The following is a 13,161-nucleotide window of genomic DNA, read 5'->3' on the forward strand; positions in this document are numbered from 1 at the left end:
GAGGCATTACGCTCCATTTCTGAATATATTTCCAATGAATTGAATGAGTATAAATATCTATCTTTATGATTTCCATAATTCTGATGGTTCTTTGAAATGACTTTACAAAATAAATGATTTTACAATGACGAAGCTACGTAAATGGAGACATGGAATTAAACAGCACAGAAAACGATGCTTTTACAAAACATGATGAATTCAAGTTGAGACCAGCATGAACAACAAGGTGAAATGGACAGAAATCTGCTGGCTAGTTTAAACATATTTATGATTCTGTGTGGGACCGGATTGTGAAGGAGGGAAGTTGAGTCGAAATTGATGTGGAATGATTTAAAGCTGCAGAAGCTTCTAAGGGAATTTAACAAAATCGGAAAGCATTATTTAAACCTTAGTAAACACAGATCCGAAATAATGTAATTAGACTGAAATATAAGTCTTTGAAAGGATGATGAATCTCTGCAATTGTCTATCCGGAGATTGTAGAGGCAGATCGAGGAAGTGGAAACAGTCTAGGGAAATCGGGATATGGGGAAATGGCCCAGAAGAGGACAATGACAGGTTCTGATGGAACTTTTTAACCTCTTACCACTTAATACTATAACAGTATGACAGAGATCGGGAAAGTGTATAGTGGTTTAACATAGAAGCACAATCTGAGCTGAAATTGAATCTTAACAAATCCACATATTTTTGGTGGTTTTCAGTTCACCTGGAATTAAATCAAAGCAGAGCGCTGAGAAGGTTTTAATTCTGAAAGTGGGCACCACAGATATTAGAACAGGGCTTTTTGCTGTAGTAAAGAGCAGCAATACCTTACTTTGGAAAGCTTGCCTCATGTCTTGTTGAGGGACAAAAGAACTTTTCCAGATTTAAGTCACATTTCTGTGCTTTTTTGGAGTCGAGTGAAGGATGATCTTATTGACTGAAATCACAGCCTAAACCACACAAAGGGGTTGATGTTGAGATCTTTCCATCACTGGGGTCTTGGACAGTTGTCACAGCTGTCAGATAATGGGTCAAATATTTAAAGTTGAGTTGTTGAGAAATATCTTCTCACTGAAATTGGCAAACCAACAACCCAGTAATGGAGGAGTTAAATAGCTGTAGTGTATGTATCAACTGAATGAACTGCCTGAAATAAACATCTCAGATGTAACTTCCTTAAACATAAAAACTTCCCCAGTGTGAAAGAAACTGATATGTGACATTATCGAGGTTTTTAAAAAATGAATTGTGTATAAAGTTGAGGGTCACAGTATTTTTCTGAGAGTAGAGGTTTAACATGAGACAGCTTAGATTTGGATGAGAGAGGAAAGAGAGGAACTGAGGAGCAGAAAATAGTGTATCAAACTAGAAACAACCAAACAAATGATTCATTGACACATCTTCGATACATGGACGATTTGAAATTATATGCTCCTTCCTTCATCAGGAAAGCTAAAACAATTAACTTAAAGAGTGGAACTATTTTCAAAGGATATAAACATGAACTTTGGACTAGATAACTGAAAAATGTTAAATATAAAGAAAAGTGCAATAGAGCGAGTAGAATATAAAACAGAGCAGCACAATACAGTTGATGGATGAGTCGGAAATGTAATTAAGTATCAAAATACATAATAAAAGACCAAAAATTTAAAATGATTGAAGAAAATGTCAAGAGAAACCAGAACAATTCAGCACATTACGGTATCCTGCAGCAGTTTAACACAAACTGATTACTTGCACGGTCATAATCAAGTAAAAAGTACCATTCACCAAAACTTTGCTTTAAAATGCAACCTCAGAAAAGATACCATACTTTATGATAAATAAACCCCAACCCACTATCACAGTCAGTCCTAGAAATTATATTACAACCAATCTATTATTACCTTAAGACAATCTATAATAACTATCCGGATAAAATATTACAGGCTAAACAAGAAAAAACAACTTATTTAATATGTAATGCCCTGTTTAAAATTTCTACTGCTAATGCCTTGGGGTTTTTCATTTAGGAGCTTTCTGTAAAAACAGCGTGTTCTGCTGGTAGAATGTTTTGGTTTCAGCTAAAAGATAAAGGAGTATGATGTTCAGTTTCTGAATGTTTTGTCAGCCATCAGTATGGTGGAATTGGGAGAAGGTTCTAGAGTGAGCTGGGCGTACAGATATTTGTGATGGACACTGGTGGGGTTTGTGATCTTATTGGTGGCAGTTGAAGAGAAGAGAATATTGGGAGGGATGGCCGTGGAATTCGATCCGACGGGAAGACGCGATTGCAAGGAGTGCTTCGTGAGAAGATGGAGTTCAAGATGCGAAGCTCTGCTAGTGATTGGTGATAGGAATTCAGCATCATGAGTAATGGTCATTTCCAGCTTTAGGATAATACCAACTCCAACGCCATATGGATATTCAAACTGGTATAACTGTAATGGGCACTTTCTGTCTTTACTTTCTTTTGTTTCTCTTAATAACTGTTTGATAAAGCTGAAATTAGTAAATACACTTTCATTATAATTGTATGTGGGATATGACCTGTTATTTCTTGATGAATGATAATTGTGTATTGTCGGTATTTACATGGTATTCACTCAACTTGGTGTTCCGTTAATCAGAACATCCCAACTTTCCTTTTTGTTGAACCCCATATCACACCAAACCAAGCTGTATATTGTTTATAAAACGTAGCCTTCTCACTACTCAGTCAGGTAGCTGTTAGCAGAGTGGGCTAATGAGTCAAGATTGCAGTGACAAATAGATAGAGCCATTCAAAACAGATATAAGATACAGAAATCAACAATTAAAAAGAAAGACCAGAAATATGCAGAATTAGAAGAGGAATTTGAAAGACTATAAAAAACATGAACAGGTTATATATTGTCTCAATCAGTGATCATAACACTATTAGTTTCAACTTGATATTGGACAAGGATAGATCTGGTCCTAAGGTTGAGGATCTTAACTGGAAGAAGGCCAAATTTGAAGAAATGAGAAAGGATCTAAAAAGCGTGGATTGGGACAGCTTGTTCTCTGGCAAGGATGTGATCGGTAGGTGGGAAGCCTTCAAAGGAGAAATTTTGAGAGTGCAGAATTTGTATGTTCCTGTCAGGATTAAAGGCAAGGTGAATAGGAATAAGGAACCTTGGTTCTCAAGGGATATTGCAACTCTGATAAAGAAGAAGAGGGAGTTGTATAACATGTATAGGAAGCAGGGAGTAAATAAGGTGCTTGAGGAGTATAAGAAGTGCAAGAAAATACTTATGAAAGAAATCAGGAGGGCTAAAAGAAGACATGAGGTTTCCTTGGCAGTCAAAGTGAAGGATAATCCAAAGAGCTTTTACAGGTATATTAAGAGCAAAAGGATTGTAAGGGATAAAATTGGTCCTCTTGAAGATCAGAGTGGTCGGATATGTGCGGAACCAAAGGAAATGGAGGAGATCCTAAATAAGTTTTTTGCGTCTGTGTTTACTAAGGAAACTGGCATGAAGTCTATGGAATTAAGGGAAACAAGTAGTGAGATTATGGAAACTGTACAGATCGAAAAGAAGGAGGTCCTTGCTGTCTTGAGGAAAATTAAAGTGGATAAATCCCCAGGACCTGACAGGGTGTTCCCTCGGACCTTGAAGGAGACTAGTGTTGAAATTGCGGGGGCCCTGGCAGAAATATTTAAAATGTCGCTGTCTACAGGTGAGGTGCCGGAGGATTGGAGAGTGGCTCATGTTGTTCCGTTGTTTAAAAAAGGATCGAAAAGTAATCCGGGAAATTATAGACCAGTAAGTTTAATGTCGGTAGTAGGTAAGTTATTGGAGGGAGTACTAAGAAACAGAATCTACAAGCATTTGGATAGACAGGGACTTATTAGGGAGAGTCAACATGGTTTTGTGTGTGGTAGGTCATGTTTGACCAATCTATTGGAGTTTTTCGAGGAGGTTACCAGGAAAGTGGATGAAGGGAAGGCAGTGGATATTGTCTACATGGACTTCAGTAAGGCCTTTGACAAGGTCCTGCATGGGAGGTTAGTTAGGAAAATTCAGTTGCTAGGTATACATGGAGAGGTGGTAAATTGGATTAGACATTGGCTCAATGGAAGAAGCCAAAGAGTGGCAGTAGAGAATTGCTTCTCCGCGTAGAGGCCTGTTACTAGTGGTGTGCCACAGGGATCAGTGCTGGGTCCATTGTTATTTGTCATCTATATCAATGATCTGGATGATAATGTGGTAAATTGGATCAGCAAATTTGCTGATGATACAAAGATTGGAGGTGTAGTAGACAGTGAGGAAGGTTTTCAGAGCCTGCAGAGGGACTTGGACCAGCTGGAAAAATGGGCTGAAAAATGGCAGATGGAGTTTAATACAGACAAGTGTGAGGTATTGCATGTTGGAAGGACAAACCAAGGTAGAACATACAGGGTTAATGGTAAGGCACCGAGGAGCACAGTGGAACAGAGGGATATGGGAATACAGATACAAAATTCCCTAAAAGTGGTGTCACAGGTAGATAGGGTTGTAAAGAAAGCTTTTGGTACATTGGCCTTTATTAATCAAAGTATTGAGTATAAGAGCTGGAATGTTATGATGAGGTTGTATAAGGCATTGGTGAGGCCGAATCTGTTCAGTTTTGGTCACCAAATTACAGGAAGGATATAAATAAGGTTGAAAGAGTGCAGAGAAGGTTTAGAAGGATGTTGCTGGGACTTGAGAAACTCAGTTACAGAGAAAGGTTGAATAGGTTAGGATAGAGTGAATGCAAGCAGGCTTTTTCCACTGAGGCAAGGGGAGAAAAAAACCAGAGGACATGGGTTAAGGGTGAGGGGGGAAAAGTTTAAAGGGAACATTAGGGGGGGTTTCTTCACACAGAGAGTGGTGGGAGTATGGAATGAGCTGCCAGACGAGGTGGTAAATGCGGGTTCTTTTTTAACATTTAAGAATAATTTGGACAGATACATGGATGAGAGGTGTATGGAGGGATATGGTCCATGTGCAGGTCAGTGGGACTAGGCAGAAAATGGTTCGGCACAGCCAAGAAGGGCCAAAAGGCCTGTTTCTGTGCTGTAGTTTCTATGGTTCTATGGTTCTAATAGTAATCTCTACAACTGGTATTATTCCAACCCAAAATCAGTACACAATAGCATTAAACAATTAGGTCTACCCAGCAATATTTATGTAAATCTTCGGAAAGCCAAAATTCGAAACACTACTTGAATAGTTGAATAGTTCCTTGCAATTGAGAAATGAATCTGCTTGGCTATGCCCGTCCCTCAGCTTTTACCATCTAAAGCTGAGATAAAAACATACCAATAATAATAAATAAATAAGCAATAAATATTGAGAACATGAGCTGAAGAGTCGTTGAAGTGAGTGTAAAGTTCATAAGAAGAGTTCAGTCTTAGGACAAGTGAAGTTGAGCGAAGTGATTCCATCTGGTTCAAGAGCTTGATGGTGGAGGAGTACTACTGTTCCCAAACCTGGTGCTGTGAGTCCTGAGGCTCCTGTAGAGAGCAGCAGTGAAGAGAGAGCGTGACCTGAGTCGAGGGTTTCCTGATGACAGATGCTGCTTTTCTGCGATAACGCTCCATGTAGATGTGCTGAATAGTGGAGAGGTCTTTACCCATAATGGACTGGGCAATATCCATTACTTTTTGCAGTGTATTCCATTCAAGGGCATTGGTGTTTCCATACCTGGCCATGATGCAGCCGGGCAATACACTCTCCATTACACATCTACAGAAGTTTGTCAATACTTTAGATGTCAAGCCGAATCATTGTAATACTCTAAGTAAATAGAGGCACTGCAGTACTTTCTTCATAATTGCACAGCAATGAGCAGCTACCTCTATTCTTTCATCAGCAAATTCAGATGTGACTTACCTTCAATATTCTCAGCCGGGCAGAGTACTGGTCTTATGAAATTGTAACATGAAGGAACTTAAGGTTGCTGATCCTCTCAGCCTCTGATCCTCCAATAATGACTGGATCATGGCCCTCAGTTTCTTCCTCCTGAAATCAATAATCAGCTCCTTGGTCTTGCTGACAGGGAGTAAGAGGTTATCATTGTGACACCACTTTGCAGAATTTTCAATCTCATTTCTACATGCTGATGCTCACAACCTGTTGTCATCTATGGTGCCTCGTTTTACTTTGTAAGGAGTGTTAGCATTCAAGCTGTGCCACAACTTGACGAGCATCCTTCATTGATTCAAGTTTTGCTGTGAATTGTCACTTCCCTCTCTTTCTTGGCCAAAAGACTGGAGTGCCTCTGCTCTGGTCTTCACCAGATTACAGATCACATGGCTCATCCAGGCTCCTGTTGAGAAAAACACTGAATTATTTTGAGTGGCACCCTGATCGATGATTATTCTCATAAACCAGGGTTAGTTATTGTAACCAGAGTAAATTGAGTTACTGACTTTTCTCACATCAAAAAGAAAGAATTAGATGGAATGGGATATCACAAGGATGTTGAGGAAATCCAGAATGTGGTGGCAATTGAAATGTTAAGTGCATGTGTACAGTTCTTCAATGACATGAGAGTGGAAGCTTTAACTGTTCAACGTATTCAGCAAGAGAAGTGGAGCAAACATAATGAATGCTGGAGGCTGGAAAACTACAAGGAACCATTATGAAAGGCAATTTTAACTCTCTTTTGGAGGATCAAGTGGGTTGCAAAGGAAGAGGCAGCAAATATTATTGAAGACAAATCACGTTTGACTCATCTGGATGAAAAAATAGACATAGTTGATCAGTGTTGTGTAGCAGGAACACTGATTTTTAAAAGACGTTTGTCAGGTTAATAAGGTCTGTCGTTAACGTAAGCAGTTTGGAAAGAAAACCAAAATGTTTCTTTGACCGAGGTGAATGGACCTGGATGATATGTAGCTGTGAATGTTCCTGAACTATTTGGTTTAAACAATTAAAATGATAAGAAAGCACAACTGAAAGAATCCATGATGCAACAAATGTCTTTCTGTTGTTTTTTGACAATAAATTTTAAAAAAGGATTTTGTCACATTTTGCTGATGTTCAATGTTGTGTCATCAGAATAACAAGAAACTGCCAGTGAGGCCTTTCTACCCTGCATATAAATACCAACTTGTGTTAGACTGTGAAACATTCAGCTAGATACCAGACTCACAGTGTTCAAAATGGGAAAGGCAAGGGCTACTCAGTAAATGAACTAAATGAGAATTCTTCATGAACACCTGAGCAACTATTAACAGAGATATGTTTCTTCCCACAGATCATCTTCTTCGAAGACAGAAACTTCCAGGGTCGGCACTATGAGTGCAGCTCTGACTGTGCCGACCTCTCCCCTTACTTCAACCGCTGTAACTCCATCCGTGTTGACAGTGACTGGTGGGTGTTGTATGAGAGACCCAACTACATGGGATACCAGTATGTCCTGAGCAGGGGAGAGTATCCTGACTACCAGCGCTGGATGGGATTCAATGACACAATCAGGTCCTGTCGCAGTTACCCATATGTAAGTAGCAATTTCTTTTTCGGGGAATCTAACCTTTTGCAGTTTGGCTTTGCTGATGGAGAATTTGCCTCACAAGTGCCGACTGGGTATCTAATATGCCCAAGTGTAATATGCAAGGATATTTCAAGGAGGAGGGAGTGATGGGTCTCATAAAGAGCATTAAATTGCGCAAGTCCCCAGGGGCTGATGGGATATACCCCATGGTAGAGAATGAGGCAAGAGCAGAGATTACTGCGACTTTGACCAACTTCTTCGGATCTTTTTTAGCTATCTGGAGTTTTGCAACAGTTTTGTCGCACCATGATAGGAAGGACGTTGAAGCTTTGGAGAGGGTTCAGGGGAGGCTTGTTAGATTGCTGCTAGAATTAGAAGGGTGGACAACTTTGTGTTATTTTCTCTGGTGCAGCTAACACTGAGGGAGAGATCTGACAGAAGTTTCATAGATTATGAGAGTTATCAATAGAGTAGACAGACAGTATCTTTTTCCCACAGTTAAAAGATATAAAACCATAGGACATGCACTTAAGGTGTGCGGATGTAAGTTCAAAGGTGATGTGAAAGCATTGTTTCTTCCAGAGAGTTGTGGGTGCCTGGAATGCACTTAGGAGACAGATGGGAACTTCTGCAAGATGTTTCGTTAGGCACATGAATGTGAGGGAAGTGGAAGGAAATGGACATTATTTAAGCAGTAGGGATAGTTTAGTTCACATTTTAATATAATGACCAAATAAATTTAAATTTACTAATTTAATTGGTTCACCAGAACATTGCGGTCCAAAGATTCTGTTGCTGTGCTGTACTGTTTTATGTTCTAAGTTCCAAATGCAGAATTTCTCATATTTTATCCACGGTTTAATCTTTAATGTATTTGAACCAGTAGCAATGCCAGTTGGAGACATCGTTGACATCTAAGTTCTAAAGGCAGAATTTCTCATATTTTCTCCTGGGTTTTTCTTCCACGTATTTGAACCAGTAGCAATGCCAGTTGGAGACATCGTTGACATCTAAGTTCTAAAGGCAGAATTTCTCATATTTTCTCCTGGGTTTTTCTTCCACGTATTTGAACCAGTAGCAATGCCAGTTGGAGACATCGTTGACATCTAAGTTCTAAAGGCAGAATTTCTCATATTTTCTCCTGGGTTTTTCTTCCACGTATTTGAACCAGTAGCAATGCCAGTTGGAGACATCGTTGACATCTAAGTTCTAAAGGCAGAATTTCTCATATTTTCTCCTGGGTTTTTCTTCCACGTATTTGAACCAGTAGCAATGCCAGTTGGAGACATCGTTAGTGAAATGATCAAATTTCATCTGAATTTCTTTCCCATTGAAGTCAATGTCCAACCTGACAATTGGTGTTCAGATGTGTATAATAGGAGAATACACTACAAAACATCATTACTAAAACTCTGTGTTTCCTATTCCAGTACCGAGGTGGAAATTACAGGATGAGGATTTACGAGAGGCCTGACTTTGCAGGACAGATGATGGAATTCATGGATGACTGTCCCTCTGTCTACGATCGATTGCGTTACCGTGATATCCACTCCTGTCAGGTGATGGATGGCTACTGGATCTTCTATGAACATCCCAACTACAGAGGCCGACAGTACTTCCTGAGACCCGGGGAATACAGGAGATACAGTGACTGGGGCAGCTACAACTCAATGATCGGGTCCTTCAGGCGCATGAGAGACTTCTAAAAGTGGCTCTTGAAAATCTGATTTTCTTTTGTTGAAATATTTATGGAAGTAATAAAATACCTTTGATGACATGATCAGTTCATTTGATTCATTTACCCTGATTCCACTGGAAATCACATTAGAACAGTAATCATAATTGACTACCACATTAAATTGTTTTACCACTGTTAGTTCCAGTTAACAGATAACATTATGATGATTCATAGGAACTGAAAAATATAAACTGAATTGAAAGTTGTCCTTTGCCTCTTGTGTTATTGTCTATTGAGAGGCATTAAGTTCCATTTCTGAATATATTTCCAGTGAAGTTAGAGTACTAATATCTATCTTTATGATTTCCATGATTCTGATGGTTTTTTGAAATGACTTCACAAAAGTCAAAACAATGTATATAGAGATGTGGCGTTAAATAGCAGAGGAAGTGGCACTTTTACAAATCATGATAAGTTCTACCAAAGTTGAGACCAGCATAAACAACAAGGTGAAGTGGACAGAAATCTGCTGGCTAGTTTAAACATATTTGTGATTCTGTGTGGGACCGGATTGTGAAGGATGGAAGTTGAGTCAAAATTGTTGTGGAATGATTTAAAGCTGCAGAAGCTTCTAAGGAAGTTTAACAAATCAGAAGGAATGATTTAAACCTTAGTAAATACAGATCCGAAAGAATGTAATTAGACTGAAAGGTAAGTCCTGCAAAGGATGAGGAATCTCTGGAATTGTCTACCCGGAGATCGTAGGGGCAGAATGAGGATGTGGAAGCCATCTAGGGAAATGTCCCAGAAGGGGACAATGGCAGGTTCTGTTGGAACCTCTTAACTTCTCACCACTTAACACTATAACAGTATGACAGAGATCAGGAAAGTGTACAGCAGTTTAACATAGAAGCACAATCTGAGCTGAAATTGAATCTTAATAAATCCACATATTTTTGGTGGTTTTCAGTTCCCCTGGATTTAAATCAGAGCAGAGTACTGTGAAAGGTTTTAATTTTGAATGTGGGCATCGTAAGTATTAGAGCAAGGCTTTTAGCTGTAGCAAAGAGCAGCAATACCTTTACTTTGTGAAGCTTGCCTCATGTCTTGTTGAGGAATGCTAATGTAAGGACAGATGAACTTTTCCAGATTTAAGTCACATTTCTGTGGTTATTTGGAGTGGCGGATGATCTCATTGAAAAAAAACACATCCTGAGCCACACCAATGGGTTGACGTTGAGATCTTTCCACCACTGGGGCCTTGGACAGTTGTCACAGCTATCAGATAATGGGGCAAATACTTAAAGTTAAGGTGTTGAGAAATATCTTCTCACTGAAATTGGCAAACCAACAACCCAGTAATGTACAAGCCAAGTAACTGTAGTGTATGTTTGAACTGAATGAACTGCCTGAAATAATCATCTCAGATGTAACTTGTTTTTCATAAAAATACCCCAGAGTGAAAGAAACTGATATGTGACCTTATCGAGATTTTTAAAAACATGAATTGTGTATAAGGTTGAGGATCGCAGTATTTTTAAGAGAGTAGAGTTGTCTAAAATGAGACAGCTTAGATTTTGGATGAGAGAGGAAAGAGAGGAACGGAGGAGCAGAAAACAGTGTATCAAACTGGAAACAACCAAACAAATGATACATTGATACACATTCGATACATGGATGATTTGAAATCATATGCTCCTTCCTTCGTCAGTAAAGCTAAAGCAATTAATTTAAAGAGTACAGCTATTTCTGAAAGATATAAACATGAACTTTGGACTAGGTAACTGCAAATCGTTAAACAAAAAGAAAGGTGCAATAGAGCTAGTAGAATATAAAACAGAGCAGCTCGATACAGTACAACTGATGGATGAGTCCGAAGTGTAGTTATGTATTTCCGATATCAAAAAGCGGAGAAATTAGATCATAGTGCGATAAAGAAAAAGCATTCGACAGAATTTGCTTCAAGTCTTGCCAAAAAGAGCTCCATAGTAAAATACAAAAAGACAATAAACACTTTCACTGTCCCCATATTAACATATCCTTTTGTCAAAATTTCTTAGTCCGAACCTGATCTGGAGAATTTACAAAGAAAACTACGAGCTGAAATGTCAAATTTTAGAAAACACTATGTACACTCGAACACATCAGTTGTTGGCAAGGAAATGTCGAACCCCTGGCTAGAGTTTGAGACTTCTTCACAGACACAGAGGGGCTCCATGTGGCAATACAGAACCAGGTGGTTAACACAAAAAAATTACCAAAATACGTTATAAAAGACCAACAAGTTCAAGATGACAAATGCAGAAAATGCCAAGAGAAACCAAAGCAATTCAGCACATCCTGTAGCAGTTTAACTCAATCTGATTACTTACACAGGCACAATCAGTGGCAAATATCATTCACCAACATCTTGTTTTAAAATCCAACTTCAGAAATGACACCATACCTTACTATAAATAGTAGCCTAATCCACTACTAGAGTCAGTTCTAGAAATTATGTTACATCCAATCTATTATTACAGATAAGACAATCTATAATAACTGTCCAGATATAATGTTACAGGCTAAACAAGAAAGAACAACATATTTAACATGTAATGCCCTGTTTAAGAATTGGGGTGGGGTATTTCATTTGGGAGCTTTCTGTAAAAGCAGTGTGTTCTGCTGGTAGAATGTTTAGGTTTCAGTTAAAAATAAGGGACCATGAGTTTCAGCTTATGAATGTTGTATCAGCCAATCAGGATGGTAAAATTGGGAGAAGATGTTAGATGCTAGAGAGATTTGTGATGCACACTGGTGGGGTTCGTGATCTTGTTGGAGGGAGAGGCAGAGAAGAGAATATTGGGAGGGACAGCCATAGGATTCGATCTGATGGGAAGACGCGATTGCAAGGAGTGCTTTGTGAGCTGAAGGAGTCCAAGATGGGATGCTCTACTGGTGATTGGTGATGAGAATTTAGCATCATGAATAATGGTCATCCTCAGCTCTTGGATAATATGAGCTCTATCGCCAAATGGACATTTTGACTGGTATAACAGTAATGGACCATTTTTTTTCTTTCTTTTCTTTCTCTTAATAACTGTGTGATAAAGCAAAAATTAGTAAATGCACTTTATTTATAATTAAATGTGTTGTATGATCTGTTATTTCTTGCTGACTGATAACTCTGTGTGGTCAGTATTTACACAACATTCACTCAATTTGGTGTTCCGTTTATCGGAATATCCCAACCTTGTTGTTTAGTTGAATATCATATCACACCAAACTAAGATGTATATTGTTTATGAAAGGTGGCCTTTGAACTGCTGAGTAATGTGACTGTTAGCAGAGGGGCTAACGAGCTAAGATTGGAGCCCAGATTGAATTTAAGCCCAGTGAAATGGCTGCAAATAGATAGAGCCATTCAAAACACACATAACATACAGAAACCAAAAAATACAAAACACCAGAAGTATGCAGAATTAAAAGAGGAAATTGCAAGATGATGAAACATGAACAGGTTATATATTGTCCCAATAGTAATTTCCATAACTGGTACCATCCCAACCTAATGTCAATACACAATAGAATAAAACAATTAGGCCTACACAGCAATATTTAGGTAAATCTTCAGAAAGCCACAATACTAACAGCAGTTGAATAGTTGAATAGCTCCTTGCAATTGAGAAATGAATGTGCTTGGCTATGTCCGTCCCTTTGGTTTTACCAGCTAAAGCTGAGATAAAAACATACCAATAACAATAATTAATAAATAAGCAATAAATATCAAGAACATGAGCTGAAGAGTCATTGAAGGTGAGTGTAAAGTTCATAAGAAAATTTCAGTTTTGGAACAAGTGAAGTTGAGTGAAGTGATTCTATCTGGTTCAAGAGCTTGATGGTGGAGGAGTACTACTGTTCCCAAACCTGGTGCTGTGAGTCCTGATGCTCCTGTAGAGAGCAGCAGTGAGGAGGCAACATGACCTGAGTCGTGGGTTTCCTGATGATAGATGCTGCTTTTCTGCAATATCGCTCCACGTAGATGTATT

At 38.8% G+C, this 13,161-nt stretch overlaps 1 protein-coding gene across 1 annotated transcript; it reads left to right on the plus strand.

The window, feature by feature from the left end:
• Positions 1-124: 124 nt before the first annotated feature.
• On the plus strand, positions 125-9,161 carry LOC134348779 (gamma-crystallin S-1-like). Its single transcript, XM_063052584.1, has 4 exons — positions 125-137; positions 6,351-6,370; positions 7,219-7,461; positions 8,886-9,161. The coding sequence occupies exons 1-4, from the start codon at positions 125-127 to the stop codon at positions 9,159-9,161; spliced, it is 552 nt and encodes a 183-aa protein (XP_062908654.1).
• Positions 9,162-13,161: the final 4,000 nt, after the last annotated feature.

The sequence above is a fragment of the Mobula hypostoma genome, chromosome 6 (genome assembly GCF_963921235.1).
Source record: "Mobula hypostoma chromosome 6, sMobHyp1.1, whole genome shotgun sequence".
NCBI lineage: Eukaryota > Metazoa > Chordata > Chondrichthyes > Myliobatiformes > Myliobatidae > Mobula > Mobula hypostoma.